This window comes from Dreissena polymorpha, chromosome 10, assembly GCF_020536995.1.
Source record: "Dreissena polymorpha isolate Duluth1 chromosome 10, UMN_Dpol_1.0, whole genome shotgun sequence".
In the NCBI taxonomy this organism is placed as follows: domain Eukaryota; kingdom Metazoa; phylum Mollusca; class Bivalvia; order Myida; family Dreissenidae; genus Dreissena; species Dreissena polymorpha.
The window spans coordinates 37,485,016-37,511,909 of NC_068364.1; the positions used below are offsets into that span (position 1 = coordinate 37,485,016).

The following is a 26,894-nucleotide window of genomic DNA, read 5'->3' on the forward strand; positions in this document are numbered from 1 at the left end:
CATACGACTCTAATTCTTATTTATGCTAACAACACTAAGGATAGTTAGTCATAATTGTTCTCTAAAAAAATAATCTATGTTTCCACGATATTTATAGATACGTAACAGCTTAATACATAAAGTTTAAGGTCATTGTTTGACATTATATGTACTTATGTCAATATTTGGCACCGCACTTTTATGAGTTTTTCAATCCAACGCTGTATTCTCTCGCTGCACAAATGTATCTTTCATTTATATGACGTTACAAGGTAATGCGTGTTTGGTATTGTAGTTACATATGTATGGGTTTATATGATTGTGTAAGTTATACCAGTTATGAGTAAATTTTTGGACTCTCGTTATGAAAAAGGGAAGCAATATTATCAAACTAAAATAGAAGGTCTAATCTCGAAGGATCTCTGATTAGCTGTTGACCAAGCCTTGCTCATAATTGTTCCCATTTTCGTGTAGATAACGTTTGGCTGTTCTGTCGATCAGATCTCACGCTTTCATTCATAAAATACCGCATTATTAAGCTGGTGGGAAATGTATTGGCATGTTTTGTTTAGTTACCGCGCGTTCTTTCAGTGTATAAGCTCCACCCATTATTATTGCAGAATAACCCACAGACGATTTTCTTCTTTGTTTATATGAATTTGGCACGTGCCGTGTTAGAATACAATATTATATTACATTATTTTATATTATATTATATTGCCTCCTTGATGCAAAAAAAGGTACCATGCTTCATTGAAATAAGAAGGCACATGACATCTTTTTGCACCAATATGCCGATATAATGTAATTTAAATTGTATGACATGTTTATTTATTATTCTGCAATAAAACGTTATTCAACGCTCGAAAATTCAAAAGCAAATATAATTAACGCATGTTTTTGCGAACGTCCGTTATGTTTATTTGAATTAACAATTGCTACTTATTAACGGCGGCTGAATTTTGGTGGGAATTTAACCCATTTATGTCTAGCGTCTAGATAAAAAGGCCTTGGCAAACAGTGTAGACTCATCATGCATCATGCGGCGTCTCATCAGGTTTTGTGCTGTTTGCTTAAAGGAATTTTTTGTAAGAAATATTCTAAAAATATAAATAAATATACCAGACATCACTTTTGTAAATGAATTGATCTAATTTAGAAGGATGGGAGAGTCCACTAGGCATAAACGGGTTAAACCTTTATCAAACAAGTTACTATTGAACAGAGAAATTCCACGGTCATTTTTACTCAGATCAACTAATTATGAACGTTGCTGAATTGAGCCTCGATCTTGAAAAATGGGGTCTAATACATGTGCGTGAAGTGTAGAAGAGATGACACTTTCCGCTTTCATGGTATTTATCGTTTAAAGGAAGTCCCGTCTTTGTGAATGCAGTGTTATTTGAACGTGTCGTCCCTGATTATCGTGTGCGAAGTGTACATAATTATCTGGGGCGGCACTTAATGCGCATGTATTCAGGTAAAGTGACCGAAAACGGCGATTTTTTTTAAAATATACGTCTTAAACACTTGCGCCTTTTTTTAAACAGTGTCTCATTTTTAAAGCACAATTTGTACAATATAAACAACATTAATATATCAGTAATTGAACAACATCTTTGAAAACATTTTATTTACGGAATAATATAAAATTCGATTAAAAACTATAATACAGACCATTACCAACTAGTATGTGTGAGTTTGTTAAAACATATCAGCTGCGCTCTCGGAAAACTGGACTAAATGCATGTTTGTAATGTGTCGTCACAAAGTATTATATATGTAGTCCTAACATGCTAATCTGCGACGACACTTTTCGCTTTCATTTAATGTTCCATTTAAAGGAAGTGTCAGCTAACTGAAAAGGCTAATCTAGTATGACACTTTACGCACATGTATTGGGCCCGATTTTCCAATAGCGCGGCTCTTGTATATTCAGGAGTCGTAGTTATGGTCTGAATACTTCTCAAATAAGGGAGATACTGTCAGTATAGTAGAAAATAATTAATATTCATAAATTCATCGTCGTATGAAAACTAAATAACTGTTGAAATGAGACCATAAAAATGTGTCTGCTTGTTACTTGAAAAAACAACAACAAAATACTAATATCCAAATTAATAACAAAAGGCCGATCGTGTAGGTCACAGGAGCTTGTGATTTAAAAAGTTTCCGAACGATATCAAGAGGACCCTTTGAATTAGTAGATCAACAATTCGTATCCTGATTATTCGGGAGAAGGGGACGATACCAGTCTACTTTGAGGCTGGTGGGAAATGTATCGATCGGCATGTTTGTTTAGTTACAGCGCGTGCTTTCAGTGTATAAGATCCGCCCATTATTATTGCAGATTCGGCGTCTGATCAGGGTCGGCGCCGTTTGTTTAAATAAATGTATGTAAGAAATATTTTAAACATAGAAATACATATACTAAACATCCCTAATTTTGGAAATAAATTGATCCAATTTAGAAGGATGGGAGAGTCCATTAGGCATAAATGGTTTAATCCTTATGCATTCATCAAAACAGTTATTATTAAACAGAGAAATGACACGGATCATTTTACTGAGATCCACTGATTATGAATGTTGCTGAATCGTTCTTGTGTTTGTCAGTTCAAAAATTGAGCCTCGGTCTTGGAAAATGGTGTCTAATACATGTGCGTGAAGTGTAGAAGAGATGGCACTTTTCGCTTTCACGGTATTTATCGTTTAAAGGAAGTCCCTTCTTTGCGAATCCGTTGTTATTTGAACGTGTCGTCCCTGATTAGCTTGTGCGAAGTTCACATGCTTATCTGGGACGGTACTTAATGCTCATGCGTGAAGTCCGTTTTTTCCAAGAGTGGGGCTCAATTGAATAAATCATTCATGTATTATAGACAAAACCGAGAGGATGAGTGTTTAAAAAAATTATATGTAAGACTTAATTGTAAGTTAAAAGAAATAGTTGCTTCGTGAGATTATTGCAAATTAAACATATGTATTTGCACCTAATCAGTTAACGTGACCGACAACGGCGATTTTTTTCTAAATATACGTCCTAAACATTTGCGCTTTTTTTAGTACAAATTGTACAATATAAACAACATTAATATGTCAGTAATTGAACAACTCTTTGAATACATATTAAATAGGGAATAATTCAAAATTCGAATAAAAACTATAATGCAGACCATTACCAACCAGTATGTGTGAGCTTGTTAAAACATGTCAGCTTCGCTCTCGGATAACTGGGCTAAATGCATGTGCGTTATGTGTCGTCACATATTATCCTATGTGGTCCTTACATGCTAATCTGGGACGACACTTTTCGCTTTCATGGAATATTCCAATTAAAGGAAGTATCAGCTGACTGCACAGGCTAATCTGGTATGACATTTTACGCACATGCATTTAGCCCGGTTTTCCGAGAGCGGGGCTCTTGTACATTCAAGGGACGTAGTTATTGCCTGAATACTTTTTAAATAAGGGTGATTATCAATACCGGTCAATATAGTAGAAAATAAATTCATAATCGTATGAAAACAAGATAACTTTTGACATGAGACCATAAAAAATGTGTCTGCTAATCACTTGAGAGGAAACACAATACTAATATTCAATAAAATAACAAAAGACCGGTCGTATAGGCTCACAGGAGCTTGTGACTTAAAAAGTTTCCATACGATATCAAGAGGACGCTTTGAATTAGTAGATCAACAATTCGTATCCTGATTATTCGGGAGAAGGGGACGATACCAGTCTACTTTGAGGTCAAGGTCACCCTAACTTCAACCACCAACACTAGTTTTTCCAGAGACGGGTCAGTGTCAATATCAATGTCAATGTAAGTATGCTTAGTATTCTGGTAAGTCGGGATTTAAAGATACTTTTTAGTTAGTGGTCTGCAGAAAGGACGGGTTGGGTTTCCTCCAGATCAGACAGAGTATCCCACTAGTTTGTAATAAAACAAATGGTGTGGTCTTGTGTTGTTGCAGGGGGTAAGCTTTGTTTTATTACAAACTAGTCAGAAAGAGCTGGAAATTGCAGCTATAATTTAACATTCGTCCAAACCTTCGTGAGTCTAGTACGTAAATTAGGCAAGAGTACTATGGGATACTCTGGTTCCACAATCGCACATTCTCGGCCCTTTCCGTCAAACATCGGATAAGTTGATAATTGATAATCTGCGAGTGGTACCGAATGTCCGGTTCAACAAATAATTCAGCCTCAGACGAGGAAGTATGAAACACCATAGCTGTCTTACGTTGTTACATTTCGTTCTGTCTTGTTTAGAAGGTGTCTTATTATGTCAAACCGTCGTGATATCGTGTCCATATTTGTTGTTGTCTTGTCAAAACACAGTCGCATTATGTCAAACCGTCTTGTTATCTTGTCTGAATGTGGTGCTGACTTGTCTAAATACAGTCTTATTTTGTCAAACCGTCGTGTTATCTTGTCCAAATTTGGTGCTGACTTGTTTAAACATAGTCTTATTATGTCAAACCGTCGTGTTATCTTGTCCATATTTGTTGTCGTCTTGTCAAAACAAAGTCGTATTATGTCAAACTGTCGTGTTATCGTTTCCAAATGTGATGTTGACTTGACAAAGGGTCTACTAAACTTCGAAAGACACATAACAACAGGGGAGAATCAGTTTACGTAACTAAATAATAATTGCATAAATCGGTGACTTGATTGCAACACTGAATCAACTGGAGTATTTTTTGTGTACCCTACGGGCTTCAAATCGAGATTAGTTAATATGACTGATGTGTGGTTCAAATGTTTACGCTTCAAAGTTGTTTTCGTGTAGGTATTATATGCAAAAGCACTGATATGTTTTTATTTAACAATTTGAACAGGCGACAAAAGTGTATTTCAGTGCATGTGCACTTTAACGCTTTTAATATATGAAGTGATATAGAAAATGTTTGTTCCGCTCAATAAATATTGACATAAATACTAACGTCAGCGTCACAAACTGTGTATGTTAATGTCAGTCTTACAAACCCATGCCTTCATAACCAACCACGTAATTATAGCTTAGCCACGTAGTACAATAACTGTATCGTTTTATTTTATTTTTTCAATAAGATGATATTTTTTTATTATGAACTTTTTTTAAAGATATATAGGAAAATGATACTTTTCATAATATGAGCATTAAACAAAAACAATCCTATCAAATCTGGTAGGTATACCCCTACAAACGAAGTTTAGGGGGTATATAGGAGTGAACTTGTCTGTCTTTCAGACGGTCGGTCGGTCGTTCCGTATTAAGTGTCCGCTCTCTAATTCAATTTGTTTTCATCCGATCTTCACCAAACTTGGTCAGATGTTGTATCTAGATGATGTCTAGGCCAAGTTAGAACATGGGTCATAGCAGATCAAACACTAGGTCACGGGGTCACTTAGTGCGCTTTAAACATTGAGCATGGTGTCCGCTGTTTTTTGTGAAGACAACATGCAACATATTCTGTGTCAATTCGGCATGTGGGGGTATTCGTCACGTCTGTGACAAAGCTCTTGTTTTTGACGATGCTGCGAAGCAGCTCGTCAAAGTTATCACACCATGAAAACATTCTTCACAATGGCGACCTATGTAAAAGATCGAGCCAGTCAGATTGATTTTTCTAATCGGCAAACCTCGCTGATTATCACTGATAAAGATATAGGAAGCTCAGCTATAAATAGGACAGCATATTCTGGGAAAAAGATTTAATAATAGTTTGAAAACGTTAATTTTAAATAAGTTATATTCAATCCATTATATGTTTATAGATCAATGAAACAACTATGCATTTCCTGTATTGTATTTGACATTTGTCGTGATAAAATAAATAAATTGCGAATTAAAACGTGCATAATTAACTTTTAACGCGATCATGAGTGTAAAGAAAACGAATTATTTCTAACCTGCCATTTGTAAACGTTGTAGCGACTATGGTATATAAACAGCATTATAGCCGTATGCCATCTGTGAAACTCGCTCTTATGCGTGCTTTCTCATTTTGCATCATTTAATCAACTTTTTAAACAGAAATTACAGAGCAACATCAGTGCACATACTATGTTTGATGATTCATTCGTTTGTTGGATATTGTTTGCTGTTTCAAACACATATTAGGTCATATCGCGGAGATTAAGTCAACCCAAGGAGCGTATATTAACAGGAGTTTAATCGAGTATTTGACCCTTACTGTAGTAAATTCAATTTTATGCAAAAACTAATCATCCAATTTTATTGTTTTATACGTTATCTAGTTGCTTATTAATTCCTCTTTCAAAAAAAATATAACTTTTAGTATATTTCCGTTGTTATTAATGGATTTATAGCGAGTTAAACACGAGAAATAAACATTTTATGTTTTACACCTATTCTCCTTAGCAAGATGTAGTTTTAAAAACTGAACTTCAAATATAAACGCTACAAATCTGTATAAAGTACGACCATGTTTACCGTAAATATAGATTCTAAAACGGTATGATATTTGCAAAAGTTAAAGTTATAATTTGCGGGCTGTCCAAATTAGAAGTAAAACTTCATATACATGCATATTTATATATCTGAAAACTACGTAACGTAGGCTTTCTAATGATATATTATTTGTCAAAAGCGACCGAAAAATGAAAGTATAATTTTTTTTTAAAGTCGTGAGTGGGTACATCAAAATGTATAACCTCGGCGCTTCGATGTACGCTAATCGATAGCTACCGGTCACGTGACAAAGTATCGACAAGCTATTTGCCAATACTGTCCCGTTTCATATCCGTCTCATCAAGAGTCCTGGGTTAACCTTACCATGTGTTTATGGGCGAACTCACGTATTCATGTGCTCTTACGACTTTGTGCTCATACCTACTTTCGGGAATCATCATGAAATTATTGCCATACTTACGAACAAACATGCCTAAGCTTATTGAATTACAGAAAAAAACAATTATCAAAAGAGAAAAATGAAATGCTCATGCACATGGGCATGTGAAATCACGTCTGTACAAATAGCCTCATTAACTTAGGGAAAAAAAACAAAGAAATATAAAGTTTTGTATGATATACATGTAAAATTAAAGAGCATGGTGTAATAAAGAGCTTGTCAAGTTTTGAATTTATATGCTGAAATGTAATGTTATAACCCACAAACGTTTACTTTAACCGAACGTTTTTTTAAGATAAGTGGTACAGAAAATACACGTCGAATATCTTTTTAAAATATTTCTTGTTATATTTGATCAAGAATGTAACCCGCCTACCAGTTTCGCTGAATGGGTAAAGTTCCCCACGGGTACTACTTTCCCGTACCCTCATTTTTTTTTTCGTACCCAAAATTGTTCGTTCCCATTTTTTTTCGTACCCATTTTTTTCGTACCCAATTTTTTTTTCGTACCTAAATATTTTTTATACCCAATTTGTTTTCGTACCAAAATTTTTTTTTGTAACCAATTTTTTTTCGTACTCATTTTTTTCATAATTTGTGTACCCAAAATGTTCGTACCAACTGTTTTTCGTACCCAACATTTTCGTACCCACATACACAATTGTGGTGATGTTAATAAACTTAAATTGATGTTTTTATATCCACCTTCTTCAAAAGCATCGTCACACCAGTACTGTCAGTACTTTGATTTCTTGTGGTGGCAGTGAATGTATGTGAGAGCATGACACGACAACTCTGCATTGAAACGTCAAACGATTGAACTAATGTATATTAAATTAGAATTAGCCAATCGTCGAACGACAAAATAACAAGTCATAACACCAACGCATGACAAATGACAACGTTTCATATACAATTTATTGGAATAAACATCATACACACGACTATTGCACATGTGTTAAAATCATGTTCAAACTTATAAAAGGAACAGTTTCACTATATAGGACCGAGCAATTATTTGCTTTATAAATTGTTTACCGAGTTTTAGCACACATAATATAGGAAAACGAGGCTTGATGCTTATGCGTAAAGTGCCGTCCCAGTTTAGCCTGTGCAGTCTCCACAGTCTAATCAGGGACGACAATGTCCAGTTTTGTGGATTTTTTTTTCGTTTGAAGGAGGTCTCATCTTAACGAAAATCCAGTGTAAGTGAAAAGCTTTGTCCCTGATTAGCATGGCGGATTGCAAAGTTTATTTTTAGACGACACTTTACGCATATGCACAACGCCCGTTTTCCCACAACTCATCTCAATAAATCGTATCTTAAAATGTTCGTAAGATCTCTTTAAAGAAAGGGCCCATCGCTTCTAATTATAACAAGCAAATTCGTTGAATTGATATCCCCCGCATATATGCTTCTGGACCCTAAAGTGTTATATTTGACACTCAAAAAGCATTTTTTCAAGATACAAAGGGCCGTAACTCCGTTATTAACAGATGGTGTACAATGCCATTTGGCGTGCATCATCCTCTTATACATATATATACTTATACCAAGTTTCAATGAAATCCGACAAAGCACTTCGATGATATGGCTCCGGACGGACGGAAAGACGAACGGAAAGACAGAAGGAAGGAAAGACGGAAGGACGGACAACGCCTAAACAATATGCCTCCGCCTATGGCGGGGGATAATAACTGTATATGCATGGAATGTCATTTATAAATAATAATAATAATAATAATAATAATAATAATAATAATAATAATAATAACAATAATAATAATAATAATAATAATAATCAAAATGATTTAATAATAATCAAATACATACTTATAAACATGGCATTTTCCAAAACAATACAATAAAATTATGAATAATTACATATTCATCACGACCGAAATGACGATGCTGATGATGGTGGTGGTGATGATGATGAAGATCATGCTGATAGCAATGATATCTTCATCGTTATGCTGATGAAGATCATGATGATGACGGCGACGACGACAATGATAACGACTACTACAACTATATGAATGACACAAATATTTATAATCTACGATACAACGAAAAAGGCACAATATGGCAGCAAAGTTAACACGCATATGGTTCGTAGTATCGTTTATTGATGAATCGATGATAATAAACAGTGTGATGACGTTTATCGAAATTACTGGCCATTTTGTTCGTCACATTTACGCCTTGAAAGTCACAAGGGTTCATAAGCGGTTTTGCAAAGCAGGCTTATTGCCAACTTTGGGTTTCCATGGAATGGCGTACACAATGATAAACTGTTCAGAACCACACAAAAATCAAGCACATGGCGTCCCAGATAAGCCTGTGCAGTCCGCACACGCTACCGTAATCAGGACGAGACTTTCCGCCTTAACTGGATTTTCGTTAAGATGAGACATCCCTTAAACTAAAAACTACCAGATGCATTAAGCCCAGCTTCCCATGACGAGACTTAAATGATTCACTACAATCACATGCATTTAACGCCAGCACATCGATAGACAAACTGGGCCATTGGCATACGTCTCATTTTGACGTTGAAATAAAATAAACCCTATATTCCCTGCTAAAATGTCTTACATACTCAATAAAAAGAACGAGTTATTCGCAACCCCGATGCAATGTTATTTGGGTACAAGACGCCATTAACTCCATGTAATTACATATAACACATATGCACATATACGCTCAGGTTATTCCAATTCACGCTCCGTTCCGTTAATCAGAAAGAGCCGTGTTCCTTGAAAAGTGAATCGGAAACTAGGCTGATGATGAATGGTCAGTGATTCATTATCCAGAATAATGTTAAACTATTTTCATCGAGCCCTAAAAACACAGACGACCCTGGGAGAGTAAAATTGGACAATGACACGCTTATGCGTTGGCGTTAACGCTACGTAACGCTATTTAAAACGCGCGCGTAGAACTTGGCACTGGCGACCCTTGGCGTTCGTGTACAGGAAGTAGACGTCGTCGCCGTCTTCAAACACCTCCCAGTCGGCCGACGGCTCTAGGAACATCCGGTGCACCGGGACGAAACGGTCAACGCCCTGTAGAGTACATAATACTAATTGCATAAGATATGTAGTAAGTGGTATAAAGCCCCGAAACAGATCATAGTTTCAACAAGTTTCACCGGAAGGACACATTCAATTTGCAACAATGTTTTTTGTAGAACATTTGAACTTAATTATGAGTTCGAGTAATTCACATATAACGAGAAAACAAAAATACAGAATGTGCCATTGGTGTGCACTAAATCACTATTACGTTTTAAGATTGGAGACTACTGAATGAAACTTTCGCAGAGGCGCGGTCACATTTAACTAAAATGAAGCTAGTACAAACAGAGGTATTACGCCATGTCCTAATAGGGGTCTCCATGCACCCTCCCCCTGGGATTAATTTTCACCTATACCAGGTTGTTAAGTTACTCAAGTAGGTAAATTCACAAGTCCTCAAAGATAAACTCAATTGAAAGTGTTCAAATCAACCAGTTTCTATGGCAACCATAACTCAATATTTGAAAACGGACCAGGGCGATAATATCACATCATTGTTATATTATATCTTATCGTAATACAAACAAAATAGTGTTTAAACAAAGGCTACACGTTGTGCTTTATTTTAAAGACCAAATTATATATTTATAATAATAATTAATAATATATTTGCATATTCATGAATATTAATGAGAAACTAAAAAAAATCGGGAAAAAAGGAAAAATAAACACTATATACACTGAAATATTTAAAGTACTGATTGTTTTCAGAAAATATGTGAATGTCAGCATTAGCCACTACTTGCAGACATTCAAAAAGACTGATAAAAAGGACATTTCTTGAAGCTAAATAGATTTAACACGCCCCGAAAAGTGGGTGGGGTAAACATAAAAAACAAGGAATATTACATAATCTCTTCCTATTAGTTATTCAGTTGCTCGTTGTTGCTTTTACTTGCTCTTTTAATTTAGATATACTGTTAAACTGTCTTCATCGCCAACTCTTTCCGTTTCAGTATCACTTTCATCAGTGTCATTATCTTTTTCAAGTTCATTTGCCATGTCCTCTAATACATCAGCATGTGAGGCAGGAGTATATCTCTATCAATCCAAATCGGTTCAATCAGGCCTGTATCAGTGTTTTAGGTCCATCTATGTCCTTCCGTTGCAATTGGTACATCTGGATCGGGTAGATGTGACCTTTTCCATATGCCAACTTAATAGTTTACTCTACGGATATGTTGCAGGTGACATTTTTTACAGTGAGGCAACACTGACAAGTCTACATTCTCATTCTTTGACGCATTAGGGCTATCATCACAGACCTCCTTTATGTTAAGAAAATGCAATTTATCTACTGAGTCGGTTCTAGCATTTCAATACATGACACACGTAAATATATCCAATTCACCCACTACTTCGTCTGCTACTGTCCAGGTATTTCCTATAGCAGCCATTGGGGCAACGGTTCGTGGCCTTTTTCCATCAGCTTTATAGCATTGATCTGCCCCTTTTCTTTGAAAGCGCTTGTTGTGCTACAACCACAGTATGCATGTATACCTAAAGGTGCTGATTTGAACTCTTCACCTAATCCCGTAGCTACTTCATTCAAGTCATATAGTTTTATATGATTGCCAGCACCAGTGTCAAAAGGTATCTTGCAACCATCAAATAATTGAATGTAGTACAAAATAATGAAGAATATGTCACTGTCAGGGGTTCGAATTTGAATAGTGTTGTAACACTTTCTTTCCCAAACAGGGCATACATAATTACTCTAGTGTCGGTTTCCTCTGGTGTCGATTTCAGGTCTTCAATAATGGTCTTTTGTGTGGATTATACATCTCTTGTTGTGAACTGAAAGGCTTCTCCTTCACAAACCAGAATCACTTTCCTACCCTCATGTTTATGTGCATATTCATCGCTCCCCTATGACTTGCTCATGATCTTCACAAGTTGTTGCTTTTTCTCGTCATTAGTGAGGAAATTTTCCAGTCTTCCGTTCTTTGTGTGTTTTCGCCTTTCGCCAGAAGTTTTTCTCCACACCCGCGGCGTTTCCTTACCATTCCTTTGACAGACCCTTGCTCTGTACTAAATATGTCAGTTGCAGACGAAGTAGTGGGATAATTGGATATATTTACGTGTGCCATGTATGGAAATGCTAGAACCGACTCGGTAGATAAATTTCGTTTTCTTAAAACAAAGGAGGTCTGTGATGATAGCCCAAATGCGTCAAAGAATGTAGACTTGTCAGTGTTGCCTCCCTGTAAGCAATGTCTCCTACAACACATCCGTAGAGTGAATTATCAAGTAGGCACATGGAAAAGGTCACACATGCCCGATTTAGATATACCACTTGCAACAAAAGGACATGGATGGCCCAAAAACACTGATACAGGCCTGATTGAACCGTTTTGGATTGATGGAGACATACTCCCGCCTCAAATTATTGATGTATTGGAGGACATGGCAAATAAATTTATAGAAGATAATAACACTGATGAAAGTGATACTGAAACGGACAGAGTTGGCGACAAAGACAGTTAAACAGTATATTTAAATTAAAAAGAACAAGTAAAAGCAACAATGAGCAACTTAATAACTATTAGGAAGATATTTTGTTATTTTCCTTGTTTTTTGTTTACCCCACCCACTTTTCGGGGCGTAATAAATCTATTTAGCTTCAAAAAAGTGTCTTTTATATCGCTCTTTTACAGAGTCTGCATGTAGTGACTTATGCTGACATTCAAATATTTGCTGAAAACAATCAGTACTAATAATATTTCAGTCTATATAGTGATTTTTGTCTATTGTTTCCCGATTTTGTTAGTTCCTCATAATATTTATGAATATGCAAATGAGATAAATATATAATTTGGTCTTTAAAATGAAGCATAATGTGTAGCCTTTGTTTTAACACTCTTTTGTTTGTATTACGATAATATATAATATAGTAATTTACTCGATTTAGTCGCCCTTGTCCGTTTTCCAATTTTGAGTTACAGTTGCCATGGAAACTGGTTGATATGAACACTTTCAATTGAGTTTATCTTTGAGGACAAGTGATTTTTTTTACTTACTTGAGTTACTGAACAACTTGGTATAGGTGAAAATTGATCACAGCGGGGTGCATGGAGACCCCTATTAGGACATGGCCTATAATCATGTGATAGTCAAGATGGCGACGTCCATGCCGAGACAGGTATTTTTCGCCGTTTTATGCCCTTAAATACTTTTGTTTAATTTAATAAATGCCGCTCACTTTCCAGCCATATCAGTAAGAAAGTGATAAGCGTTCATATCGTATTCGTATTCGCTTTATAGTTGAACTTTACTCGCTACGACTTTTATTAGCGGGAGCTGTAATTTTGTGATCTCGCTAAGACATTTTCGTAGCGAGTTAAGTCGTGACATAGCGCGAGCATTAATAGGAAATAAACGCGTATTACCTTTCTTCCCGATATGGCTGGAATTTAAAAAATATATATAAGTAATAAAGCGTATAAAACGGCGAAAAAATACCTGTCTCGGCATGGACGTCGCCATATTGACTATCACGTGATTACCCCATGTGACAAGGGTGTCGATAAAACAGTAAACAACGTTTGTATGTGCCGCGTTCTTTCGGTTATATCATCCTCATGCCTGCATAAAGGAAATAATACCATAGCTGTACTTGAGCCACGCTCTGTGAAAACATGGTTTAATGCATGTGTAAAGGGTGGTCCCAGATTAGACTGTGCAATACGCACTAGCTAATCACGGACGACACTTTCCGCCGTTAAAGTACATTCAAAGTAAGTCTATTTTTTAGCGAAAACCAGTTTAGGTGGAAAGTGTCGTCTATGTTAACCTGTGCGGACTGCACAGGAAAATCTGGGATGGCCAATTTACGAAAATGCATTAAGCCCGGTTTTCACTCAACGAGGCTCAAAGAGTTGATCACCTGTAGTCTGTACAGAGACGTCAGACGGTCTTCCTCCGAGCCGCCATTTTGAGCGTTGGAGACGATCAGGTAGTGGTCGGTGCCGATGGTGAAATGTTCCCAGTCTATAGCACTGAAATGATAGGTGAAATGTTTCCAGTCTTAAGCACTCAAACAATAATCCATCACACAGACTATTGTGCCGATCGCGAAATGCTCCAAACCTATATCACTGAAATAATAGGTGAAATGAGCCCAGTCAAAAGCACTGAAATAATAGTACATAACACAGTCTATTGTGTCGATCGTGAAATGTCCCCGGTCTAAAGCACTGAAATAATAGTATATAACACAGTCTATTGTGCCGGTCGCGAAATGTTCCCAATATATACCACAGGAATAATAGTCGAAATGTTCCCAGTCTAAAGAACTGAAATAATAGTACATAACACAGTCTATTGTGTCGATCGTGAAATGTCCCCGGTCTAAAGCACTGAAATAATAGTATATAACACAGTCTATTGTGCCGATCGCGAAATGTTCCCAATATATACCACAGGAATAATAGTCGAAATGTTCCCAGTCTAAAGAACTGAAATAATAGTATATAACATAGTCTATTGTGTCGATCGATAAACGTTCCCTATATATACCACTGGAATAATAGGTGAAATGTTCCCAGTCTAAAGCACTAAAATAATAGTACATAAACACAGTCTAGTGTGTCGATCACGAAATGTTCATAGTCGAAAGCACTGAAATAATAGTACATAACACAGTCTAATGTGTCGATCACGAAATGTTTCTAGTCGAAAGCACTGAAATAATAGTACATAACACAGTCTATTTTTGTTGTGTTATTTATTGAGCCTCGTTCTGGGAAAACCGGGCAGAATGCATTTTCGTAAAATGTCATCCCTGATTTACCTGAGCAGTCCGCACAGCCTAATCAGGGACAACACTTTCCGCTTTAATTGATTTTTTCGTTTAAATACATTCTTTTCTAAAAGAAAATCCAGTCTTGTCGAAAAGTGTAGTCCCTGATTAGCTTATGAGGATTGCCCGGGTTAATCTGTGACGACACTTTACGCACATGAATTAGGCCTAATTTTACCCAAAACACGGCCCCATTTATAGTACGTGATTTAATCATTTACATATATTGTGAATTGTATCCATTCGAATTACTTTGAATAGTAGTAAATTTAAATGCAAATCGAGTGTCCAAACCCGACTTTCGGAGATTTGAATGAAAAGGCAATATTTTCTACTCGAACATTAACGTTTTAGGTCCGGACGTGCCCGTCGACAGACCACAACACCATGTGAAAATTTTTTTCCGATTCTCCAACATGCTTCAAAGCTGATAACCAGGGAATACAAAACAATTGACAACAGAAGCCAGTGGGTAAATAAAGCCCTTTCTGTCAAACCCTAGTCAACAAAATCTGACAAATACATACAGTGGCAAATCAAAACGGTTAACATTACCTCGTAGGAGAGCCTAGTAAGAAACACGGTGGCAAATCAAAACGGACTTCACTCACCTGTTGGTTTCGAACGTCTGGTACTTGATGAATGCCCGTTTTGCGATGTTCAGTCGGAATAGAGAGGAGTTGGTCTTAAACGTGTTGAAGTTCTGGAAGTTCTGTGGTCCGTAGTTGTAGGCGTTAGCGACGATCAGGTAGGCCTCCTTGTCTATCATGAAGAACTCCCAGTCCGTAGCACCATTCGTCTGCAAACCGTAGTTCAAAACATTAACTGAACCACGTTCTGTGAAATCTAGGATTTATGCATCTGCGCAAAGTATCTCACCGATAAGCCTGTGCAGTCCGAACAGGCTTCTCTGGGACGACAACTTCCGCTTAACTGGATTTTCTTGTAGAAACAATAAACAGAAAAGTGTCGTCCCGGATTAGCATGTGCTGACAGCACAGGGTTGTATGGGTCACTTTCGGCACATCCATTGAGCCCATTTTTCCATTGAACAAAGCTAATTTGTACTTACATTCGTATGGAAAAATCGTCAACAAAGCCGTACAACAAACATTGTGTTAAATCGTGTGCATATTTATTCATTTCAATAACACACAATGCAAGGTCAAACTTGAGCTCGGGTAAGCATTTGGACCAGAAAGCGCTTCGCGTCGACTTAGGCTTCAAAGCATGACCTTGATCTTGATGGTAGTGATGCTGAATAATTCACATGACAATTCGACGTATACATATTAACATTTGTAATTTAAAATCCTTCAATGCATGGTGAGATTTTGAAAGGACTGTAAAGTGCATTATTTCGACTTTTGTCGCTAGACTTATTCATGATGCGCATACAGGTAAACGGATGATAAAAATATTTATTACATGTGAATACATATTAACGGTAAAACGCCCCCGTGCCACCGTTTAATGCCGTTACCATTATTATTTCGTTTCTAATTTTCCACTACAATATATTTGCAATTTAAAAATGGTTCATTTTCTCATTTATCTCAAAAGTTTACATGATACTACCAGCAAACTACTAGTACTTGCAACTCCATTAAAGTCACATAACTACTCAAAATCAACGAATATTTTGCAAATAAAGTTAACCCATAAGAAATCAATATTCCTTATAGAAATAGCAAAAGTGTCAACGCTAGATGTTGTATGGTAACGAGATACGAGATACAAAATGTTCGGTTTCATTTTTGTGACACCATATATTCCATTCTAATCCTGACACACGAAAACTTACATGGTACATATTCATTTGTTAAATATATTGTCCCACAAAAAAGAAGCAAGAGCATTTTGTATCTTGTTAAATCTTTGTCTTTAGACCATATCTAGCGTTTAAATGCTGTCTATTAATGTAAGGAACATTGCATGTTCATGTGTTAACTTTATTTTTGCAAATATTGTACGAAATATTCGTTGGTTTTGAGTGTGTATGTGCTTTTAATAATAATGCACTAAAGGGGCATTTGCACAGATTGTGGCATGTACCTAAGTTTGTCATTAAATGCTTTATATTGATATATGCAAATATTGGATCTTAAAAGCCCCAGTAAGAAATCAAGAATAAAATTAAAGAAAGAAAAAAGTAACCCTCAAATGGCCTCGAACCACTGACCCCTGGAGTAAAAGTATATTGCTAAGACTACTCGACCATCCGTGCTCATACAATGAGCGATGTATTTAATACTTTATATAAGCAATCCTCGTAGTATCCCGAAATATAACGACAACAACAGAATTCTCCAAATTACACAATCGTTTTACGTTGCAACGATTAATAATTTTGCAGATTTTTATATCGTCAAAAGATGCATATAATTGATATTTTAGAGCATGGTAAATGTTCAGTATTACTGTTTCCTCACCAATATCATAACTACAACGACAATTTGCGAATCTGAAACAAATTTTTTTAATTTATCAATTTGCCAAAACGTGAAAATGCCACTTTCAAAATACAACGCATACCTCAATTGTCTGAAAGGGAAGGAACTTGTCCTTCTGGAAAACAAAGATGACGGAGTCCATCAAGGTTGTCTTTCCATTGAACGCCTGAGCAATCGCCAGGAAGTGGTACTCTTGCACCCGGAAGTACGTCCAGTCATACGCGCCCACCGTCGCTATCGTCTGGAACGGCGCAAACTTGCGCTCTTTCGCGTCCCATTTGTAAATGATCGAATCGATTTCTTGGTTAGCGCCTGAACACAAAACGATAACAATTCAAGATCATATTATTTAACATTTTATAAATCCTCTTATTTTTAATGCGAATGAATTTATTAAATCAGCCGTCGTGGTGTATAAGCCACGCATCAGAACTCCATATCATTGTGTATTGGTCCAAAAACACATATTATGCGAACAATACTGCGATTCTAGCACGATCTGTTAAATACATTTCAATTAAATGATAACTAAAAATACAAATCATGTAGAAACGACGTGCCGCTAAAACACTTGAAAATGGAAATAATTATGTACTACTCTTAGCTTATGCTTTTACGACAAAAGATGAGTTTGTATTATTTCACAATATTTACTTTTCGCAAAATTACGTTTATGAGAGCTGTGTTTGTGAAACACAATGCCCGTACTGCGCTTTGAAGCCGCACAGCGGCTATTTTAGAGAAAATTATTTAGTCTAAGGCCCGTCACTTCGTCAAAAATCGATGGATTGGAATAAAACTTGATTTGTCAGTCATGTAGGGAGACTCACGCATCATACAATAAGGTCAATTTATGAAAGCGTTTCGGAAAAATTATCCGAAAACGTGTTATTTTAGAGAAAATGCATACGTAAAATGCTCGTAAGTCCGTAAAAAGCAATGGACCGGAACGAAACTTACACTTCATCTGTAGTCATGTAGATAGACACCTAATAATTTTCTGCGCATTATGAAATGTTAAACGATTAAGATGTTTTATTATCATTTTTATGCGCAACGATTTTTTTTTACATCAACCAACACGTTAAACGGAGAGAGGAAGTAACCGCTGTAAAGATTCGATGACATGCTTTCGGCAGTTTCCTCCCTTGCTTGATTGCACCAGTGCACGTAATTAACATTTTGATCTGGTGACATCTTCTAGAACAAGTCGGCCACAGTGTCAGACCTCTTGGTTCATATTCGCAGAAACTTATAATAGATAATACATCGATTGTTAACTTAACTCTTACTTTACCATGACAATTTGAACGAAAGTTTATTTTTTGTTTGGTTATAGTTAAAACAAAAGTCAGCGACTGATACCACTGTGCTTAAGTTAGCCACGTTGAATATAAGCCTCGCTTTCGAAAAACGAGGATTAATGCAAGTGCGTCGTCCCCTATTAGCCTGTGTAGTCAGCATAGGCTAATCAGGGACGACACTTTAAGCTTTATAAAATGTTTCGTTTAAAGGAAGTATGTTCTAAACGAAAATCAAGTGTAGGTGGAAAGTCTCATCCCTGATTAGACTGTGCGGACTGCACAGGCCAATCTGAGAGGACGCTTTTCGCACACGCATTAAGCCCCGTTTTCCCAGAGCGCTTCCTTAATTTATTCGTCACAAATCAATGTCAAATTTTTCATCTCTTTTGGTCAGTATATGCATAATTTGCATGATAATATTATATGATTTTGGGATTCTCGCGAATTGCCTTTTTTAAATTCAACATTTGTAATGATATTCTTCACACGTGCGAAAATGGGATTTAAAATAATATTATATTTCTCGAAATAAAATGTCTTATTCAGCGTCATGGTATCCTCACCAATTGCGTGATTGGCTATTGCGAGAAATTTATCATCGTTGATCACAAAGAACTCCATGTCACGCGCCGTGTACGTCAGAATCGACTGGTACTCCCGGAACTTCTTGCGGTGTCGATGCCATTTGTAGATCGTCGAATTGGTCCCTTTGCTTGAATCGTTTCCGTAGTTTGCGACGGCGAGGTAAAACTGTGAACATCGGGCAAATGTGATTTGAGCAAACTCATGGAAAATGGATTTACAGAATGGAAATATAATTGGGGTTTATGAGAATAATTATATTAATATAATATATACTGCAAAAATGGGGCATATTTATAGCAATGCCGACGTTCAGCATGCTAGTTTGTGTTGATGTCTTGTTTTGGCTTCGGCACTACACGTTTGTCATCAAAAAATTATTTGAGACATTTGCAGACGACGCACGACAAACGCCAGGTGGCGACTTACCACAAAAGCTTACATTAATGGACTTTGTATTCACGTGTGTAACACTTTTAAACACTAACAAAACTTACATTTGATTCGATGAAGAAGTGACACCAGCTCTGTGCCGACACCGACGGAAGCCTCTGGTACAGTAGAAACTGCTTTTCCGTCCATTTGTATAGACCGGAAACACCGCCCGATTTCCCGCTTCCGGTTGAGGTGTCGGAATTCGCAAACACGGCGAAGAGTCCCTCCCCCGGCAGATGAAATAGCTCGACATCTATGGAAGCAGACGGCGTGATGACGTCTTGATAGACCTCGAGGTAGTCTAGCTCGCGACTTTTGGGCGGTTCTGTTAAAATAATGTATTTATAAAAAATTGCGTCAATCATTTTCTGGTGTGTTTGTGTTAAATTAAGGGTTCGGTTAACCCACGAAATAAAACAATTAATGTCCCAAGAATAATACTGATTTTAAAGTATGGGGTACGCTCCTATACTAACACTGTGACATGTGTCTTTCTTTCGCGTTGGCTTGGTGTCGTTTTGGAGCTACGCGCTTTTATGTATGTATTAGCATCGCTCTGAGAAGACGGAGTTTAATGCTTGTGCGTAAAGTGTCGTCACAGATTAGCCTGTGTTGTTCGCACTGTCTAATCAGGGAAAGACACTTTCCGCCTTAAGTGGAGTTTCGCTTACACGGGCCTTAATTTAAACGAAATATACCTTAACTCTGTCAGTGCTGATACCGAATTTTGAAGGCCTTTGCAAACAGTTTGGATCCAGATGAGACGCCACAGAACGTGGCGTCTCATCAGGATCCAAACTGTTTGCTATTCTGATAGTATTCTTTGAAAACAATCGAAGAAAATGCTAATTTAAGAAATTCAGCAGACGACATTTTAGCAGACGATAAATTTCCCAGCATGCAAAGGGTTAATAACGCAAAATATCGTCCCTTATTAGCCTTAAGCAAACCTGTGACGACAATTAACGCACATCCAGAGCGAGGCTAGAATTGTGTGGCATACCTTGGAAGTGCGTTGCGACGTGCTGCCAGATGCCGTTAACGCAGACCTTGATGGTGCGAGAGTAGACGTCGAACGCCAGATTACCGACATCCATCCACCGACATCCCGCCCAGTCGGGACCGACCGACGAGTAGCTCGCAATCTCCTTCTCTAAAAAATAGAGAGAGAAAAACTTAATATAACGTACTTTTGTCAAGAACAAAATCCCAATCTGCTGGATTGCGAAATGTTTACACAACACTGAACAAGAGTCTATGAGCTAAGCTTCTGGGTAAACGTGATTTAATGCCTGTGCGTAAAGTGTCGTCACGTATTAGCCTGTGAAGTTCGCACAGGCTAATCAGGGACAACACTTTCCGCTCTAGTTATACTTTTTGTTTAACGTAAGTCTCTTCTTATCAAATATCCAGTTTAGGCGGAAAGTGTCCTCGCTGATTAGCCTGTGCGGACTGCACAGACTAATCTGAGGCGCACATGCATTAAACCACCCTGTCACAGAACGAGGTGCGTGTATATAAGTTTATTGCAGGTTTTATCAAGTGATGCAGCACATTTCCGAGCAATACAGTTATTGCGAATTTGGTTATTTTCACATCGAATGTCGTTTTCGTTCGAAATGTCTGAGATAACATATTGGACTGTTTTCATGAACAACGCATCTTTGGCTGAATCGCGTTATTTTAACAACTACATAAAATCTAAAATAATATTTATTATATAGCAACTCTTACCAGATGATAAATGTATTACAAGATTAGATACGATTTCTACAAAAGAATAACAAAGCCAATATGGATATGCTGAGTATGTGGGTGACGGTCAACCTATTTTACACAGGAGAAGAAGTAAAAATAAAACAAGCTATATCAAAATTAACTGTTTGTTAACCATGAATGCATCCTTAAGGTTAAAAACGTTTTAATTCCTTATTATTCGTGGGCCATCAACTTTCGTTGATTTCGTGTTTTGACGGATCAACATATTTAACACAAACTCATCGGAAAATGACCGACGCAAAATCATCTTTTTTTTTAACAAAATCAGAAAAACTACATTTTCCGCCGACGAATATAATGGAATGTACAGTACTCGTTTTTTTGTGTTGGTCGATACTCGATTTTAATTAACGGCTTGTCGAAGAAAAATATTTTTTTTACGAGTGATTAGAAAAACCCGATATAAAGAAGAATACGACAAGGCCTGTGGCCGTGATACTTGACTGTACGATGATGATAACGAAAAATCACGATATAACAATAACGAAACGTATTATTATGATAATGCGATTAACGTTCGTGCTTTCCCTATCGTACTGTAGCATTTTTACCATCTCGATATTCTTGTGTCGTTTAAATCTCGTTTTTATTGTCTAACCATCGTGCTATCATCTCGTTCTGTCGCGTTATCGTTCGCATCATTGTACTGTCGCATTATCGTTATCATTATCGTGTTGTCGCGTTATCGTTATCATTAACGTACTGTCGCGTGATCATAATCTCACTGTCGCGTTATCGTTCGCATACTTGCACTGTCGCGTTAGCGTTAAAATTATCGTACTGTCGCGTTATCGTTATGATAATCGCACTGTCGCGTGATCATAATCTCACTGTTGCCTTATCGTTCGCATAATTTTACGGTCGCGTTATCGTTATCATTATCGTACTGTTGCGTTATCGTTATCATTATCGTACGTTCGCCTTCCGATAGATGCGCATAGAACTGTTTCTTATTTTATCATGTTATGTTTTTATTTTAACCAACGGCCTCCACAAAGAAAGGATAAATTATGATAGTGAAAACTCGACGGCACAGCAAAAACACATGATGCTATTTATTTATTGCAAACGTCTTCGTACAGCGGGTTATCATAACATATTACTTTGATGATGCGCACTAAGACAATAACTACAAGTAAATTTCCGGTGATGTCGCAGTGACGTATTTCCGGTACTTACCCGGCTCCGTCGGGATGTGGTTGTCGAGGAAGGCGCTGCGAGGCGTGCGCGGCGGGCATGTCCGACGGACCACGTCGGCACCGGGAACCAGGACAATATCCTTCAGGAGACCCTATGCACACAGAATGAACATCAAGTTATATCGGCGGACACAGTAAATACCGTAATTACTCTAAATTTTCGGATACTCTAAGTTTTCGGACACCCCCTTTTGGCCAAAATAATTATTTGTTCGTGACTCTTTATTTTCGGACATGAGCGTTTTCGTACCAAGTGTTGAGCTGCAACGGGATGGTTGTGTGTATTTACAGGTCCATAAAACTCTTCATAGAGTGCTCTTATGTGCGGACCTGCCCCTGTGACCTGTCAGACGACTTTTTTTTTAATTTTAAGTGTGGACCAGCCGATGTGACCTTTCAGGCGAAAGTTTTTAATTTTAAACCAAAGTAGGTCAAAGATACCCCGGCTGCGTTGGCTGTCTTCAAAGATATATTTTTGATCCAAATAGACCAACGACGATGGCCAATGCGACCTTAATGTGCACTGGTGTCTACGACAAGTCCGCGAGAAGACCGCAATTTTTAGTTTTAAAGGGGCCTTTTCACGTTTTGGTAAATTGACAAAAATATTTAAAAAATTTGTTTCAGATTCGCAAATTTTCGTTTTAGTTCTGATTTTTGTGAGGAAACAGTATTAATGAACATTTACCACGCTGTAAAATATCCATTATATGCATCTTTTGATGATTTGAAAACCTGAAAATTATAAGGCGTTGCAACGCGAAACGATTGAATAATTTGGAAAGTTCTGTTGTTGTCGTTATATTTTGTGAAACTACGAGGATTATTTATATAAAGTAAAAAAATACATGGCTGATAGCATGAGCATGGATGGCCGATAGGTCTAAGCGGAAGACTTTTACATCCAGGACTCCAGGGGTAAGTGGTTCGAACCCAGTTGAGGGTTGCTTTTTTTCTTCTTTTTTATTGTATTATTGTTTTTACTGGACATTTTAAGTTCCAATATTTAAATTTATCAATATAAAGCATTTAATGACAAACTATAAAACATGCCAAAATCAGTGAAAAGGTCCCTTTAATGTGAGTAGTCAAAAAGAGCGCGCATTTCAGATACTTGTACATAGTTACATGAGCATGTGACCAATTTCCGAAGCACATGAAAAACGAAGACAGTTTACTATACGTTATTTCAAGACATCTTGAGAGAGCTGACACATAAGGTAAAATAATACTGTAATTGAATTAATCCACACTTGTTTCCGCGTTCTGCGTTTACAATTTGTGGTTGTACGCAAACATAAATCGAAGAATTCGACCGCCCATATTGACTTTTGAAGACCGCTAATAAACGGGTACACAACACTTATGTATCAGTTTGTCCCCAAAAAAACAGCGCTCAAGTGACAAAGGTATCAATTAAATACATAAATTCAAAGGTTTATAGTTATTTTCAAATGAGCAGTACTGTGGCAAAGAAAGTAGTACTTTCAATCGATTAAGTTTCATCTCTGCAGCAATAAATCAAGCGCGCGGTCATTTAGGCACACTCGATTAACTTTAGCCCGGTAATACAATAATAACCGGCTATTTGCGAAACCGCACTGGAACCCAAATTGACAGCACTTTATAATCTTGTAGTAATTTTCAACATTCTTGTTTAAAGACTGAAAAAATGATTGACAACAACATTTTGTATTTTAGGTTTTAGTGTCGATTTTTGACAGCTGGATGTTTTACAACTTCAGTGCAAAGATTTGAAAATAAATTATATGCAGAGCATTTTGAAACTACATTGAAAAGGCAATGTGCCGAGTATAAAACATGACAGAACATATTTTTGTTCTTAAAATATACGCAAATTGCTCATAAAACTATATCATATGAAATGCATGGATTATTATATGAGATAATGCATGTACGTGTAACAAGCGCATATCACCAAGCAAGATTTCTTTGAAAAGAAACTAGACGTGCGTCACAGACACTGATGACCCCCCCCCCCCCCCCCCCACCCCCACCTCTTACCAACGACACATTATTGGGCACATACACATCAAATTACATTCTACAGTAAACAAAACGCAAAGGACCGTATTTCTGCCAAAAGTAGTTCGCAGCCAAAATTCTTAACAGTCATCTGCACATTAACCCTTTCAGTGCTGGAACCGAATTTTGAAGGCCTTTGCAAACGGCGTCTCATCAGGATCCAAACTGTTTGCTATTCTGATAGTATTATTTGAAACAAATTCGAAGAAAATGCTAATTTTATAAATTCAGCAGACGACATTTTAGCAGACGACAAATTACCCAGCATGCAAAGGGTTAATGCAATTCAGCTACAAAGGTTTGAATGAAATCCACGAAGAATGTAAAAGGGAGTTCTGTACACAAACTTTTGGGGACTCTGTATTTTCATAGTGAATAAACAATCTAGAAAGGGCACTAATTAGGCAAAAACTGGTTGAAGACAAAATCCCTTTCTTAACGATCATATACAAGAGACGTGTTTACAGTAAAATGCTAATGTAACAAAAATGACATAGATACTCAAAAGAATGTCAGATTTTTAAAAAAAAAGCACAAAAAATACTGCTCGCCAAGAATAAAAAATGTATTTCCTTGATCATTTCGCCCCCTTGCTGCAAAAAGGTTCCATGTGCAATTGAAATTGAATGGCACATGGCACCTTTTTACGCCAATGGAGCTATTTGCACGTGTAAAAGCAAGAGCGAGATCTACCCAGTAGTGCTCGATTGGTCATTGTCGGCTCGGGTACTACCAACACGTACCCCGGGTACGATAAATATACTGAAACGGGAATATTAAGGCAAAATCGGGCGTTGTCGGCTTTTTTAAAAATTAATTATGTTCACATTTATGTCAATTTTCTGTTAAATGGCCACTTTATAATCAAAAATCATACTCAAAAAGCATGTTGATGCAGTTCTTTTTAAAGAAGTGTGTTTAAGATAAACATTATCGTATTACGGTAACCAATGGCGCGTTTTACGACATCAGATTTTGGGCGGGAATACACCTCGGGTAAAGTCTAATATCGACCGGGTACGTTTAAGTAGATTTACTGTACCCGGGGTACCTGTAAGTATACTTAAGAGTACCCGGGTACATGTAAGTAGTCCCGAGCCGACAATGACCCATCGAGCCCCAGCAGTTAAAGAGGAGTTGAAAACACGAGTTCGGAAAGTACGGACGTATAGACATACGGACGGACAAGTGCAATGCTTAACGCCTGCATGTTCATGGGGGCATACAAAGAAAAATATTTACCCATTTATGCCTAGCGTATAGAAAACTGGCCTTGGCAAACAGCGTAGACCCAGATGAGACGCAGCATCATGCGGCGTCTCATCAGGGTCTGCCCTTTTGCTTAAAGGAATTTCTGTAAGAAATATTCTAAATATAGAAATAAATATACAAGACATCCCTAATTTTGGAAATAAATTGATCCAATTTAGAAGGATGGGAGAGTCCACTAGGCATAAATGGGTTAACTAACTGAGAGAATAAACCCGAACGCAGAAATTTACAAAAATACTCATCATAAATGTTCGGCACCTGTTTTATAGGCGATTGATATCTAACAAAAATGTTATGGAAACATTTAATAAGTAAAGGATCAATTAACACAACTGTAACGAATATTACAAAAAAAATGTACGTGTGCTTTCATTTTGACGATATTATTAGAGTCTTAAAATGAACCGGAAATAACTTTATAATCAAATGTAACTTCCCATAAATGATCGAAAATGATATATTTTGTATAGGTTCTACTGGAATACAAAGGATGCATTCAAATGGGGTAAGTAAATACACGTTTTTGAATGAAGGCGCGTTCATGACGATGATCGGATTAACCCATTTATGCCTAGTGGACTCTCCCATCCTTCTAAATTGGATCAATGTATTTCCAAAATTAGGGATGTCAAGTATATTTATTTCTATATTTAGAATATTTCATAAAGAAAGTCCTTTTAAGCAAACAGCGCAGACCCAGATGAGACGCCGCATTATGCGGCGTCTCATCTGGGTCTACGCTGTTTGCAATGTCCTCTTTTCAGGACGCTAGGCATAAATGTGTTAAAATATATATATATATGGGCCGTGCTCTTTGAAAAGGGGGTTCAATGCATGCGCGTTAAGTGTTGTCCCATATTAGTCTAATCAGGGACGACACTTTTCCCTTTAATGATATTTTTCGTTTAAAGAAAGTCTCTTCTTAGCAAACTTCCAGTAAAGGCGGAAAGTGTCGTCTCTGATAAGCCTGCTCGGACTGCACAGGCTAATCTAGGGCGACACTTTACGCGCATGCATTAAACCCACTTTTTACAGAGCACGGACCGCATATAAACGTCCGCTTTAATACTAACAAAACGATGAGAGTTTACCTCTAAAATCTA

At 37.1% G+C, this 26,894-nt stretch overlaps 1 protein-coding gene across 1 annotated transcript in view; it reads right to left on the reverse strand.

Annotated features, from left to right (window-relative positions):
- Positions 1-7,748: 7,748 nt before the first annotated feature.
- LOC127849053 (thrombospondin-type laminin G domain and EAR repeat-containing protein-like) overlaps positions 7,749-26,894 on the reverse strand; it is a 40,750-nt gene continuing 21,604 nt past the window's right edge. Inside the window, exons 4-11 of the mRNA XM_052381776.1 lie at positions 22,454-22,565; positions 20,499-20,648; positions 19,558-19,820; positions 19,042-19,228; positions 17,257-17,486; positions 15,333-15,520; positions 13,807-13,918; positions 7,749-9,908 (exon numbers count right to left, since the gene is read on the reverse strand). Of these exons, the coding sequence (XP_052237736.1) occupies positions 9,762-9,908; positions 13,807-13,918; positions 15,333-15,520; positions 17,257-17,486; positions 19,042-19,228; positions 19,558-19,820; positions 20,499-20,648; positions 22,454-22,565 (1,389 nt within the window). The 3' untranslated portion in view covers positions 7,749-9,761. The remainder of the gene's footprint in view (positions 9,909-13,806; positions 13,919-15,332; positions 15,521-17,256; positions 17,487-19,041; positions 19,229-19,557; positions 19,821-20,498; positions 20,649-22,453; positions 22,566-26,894) is intronic.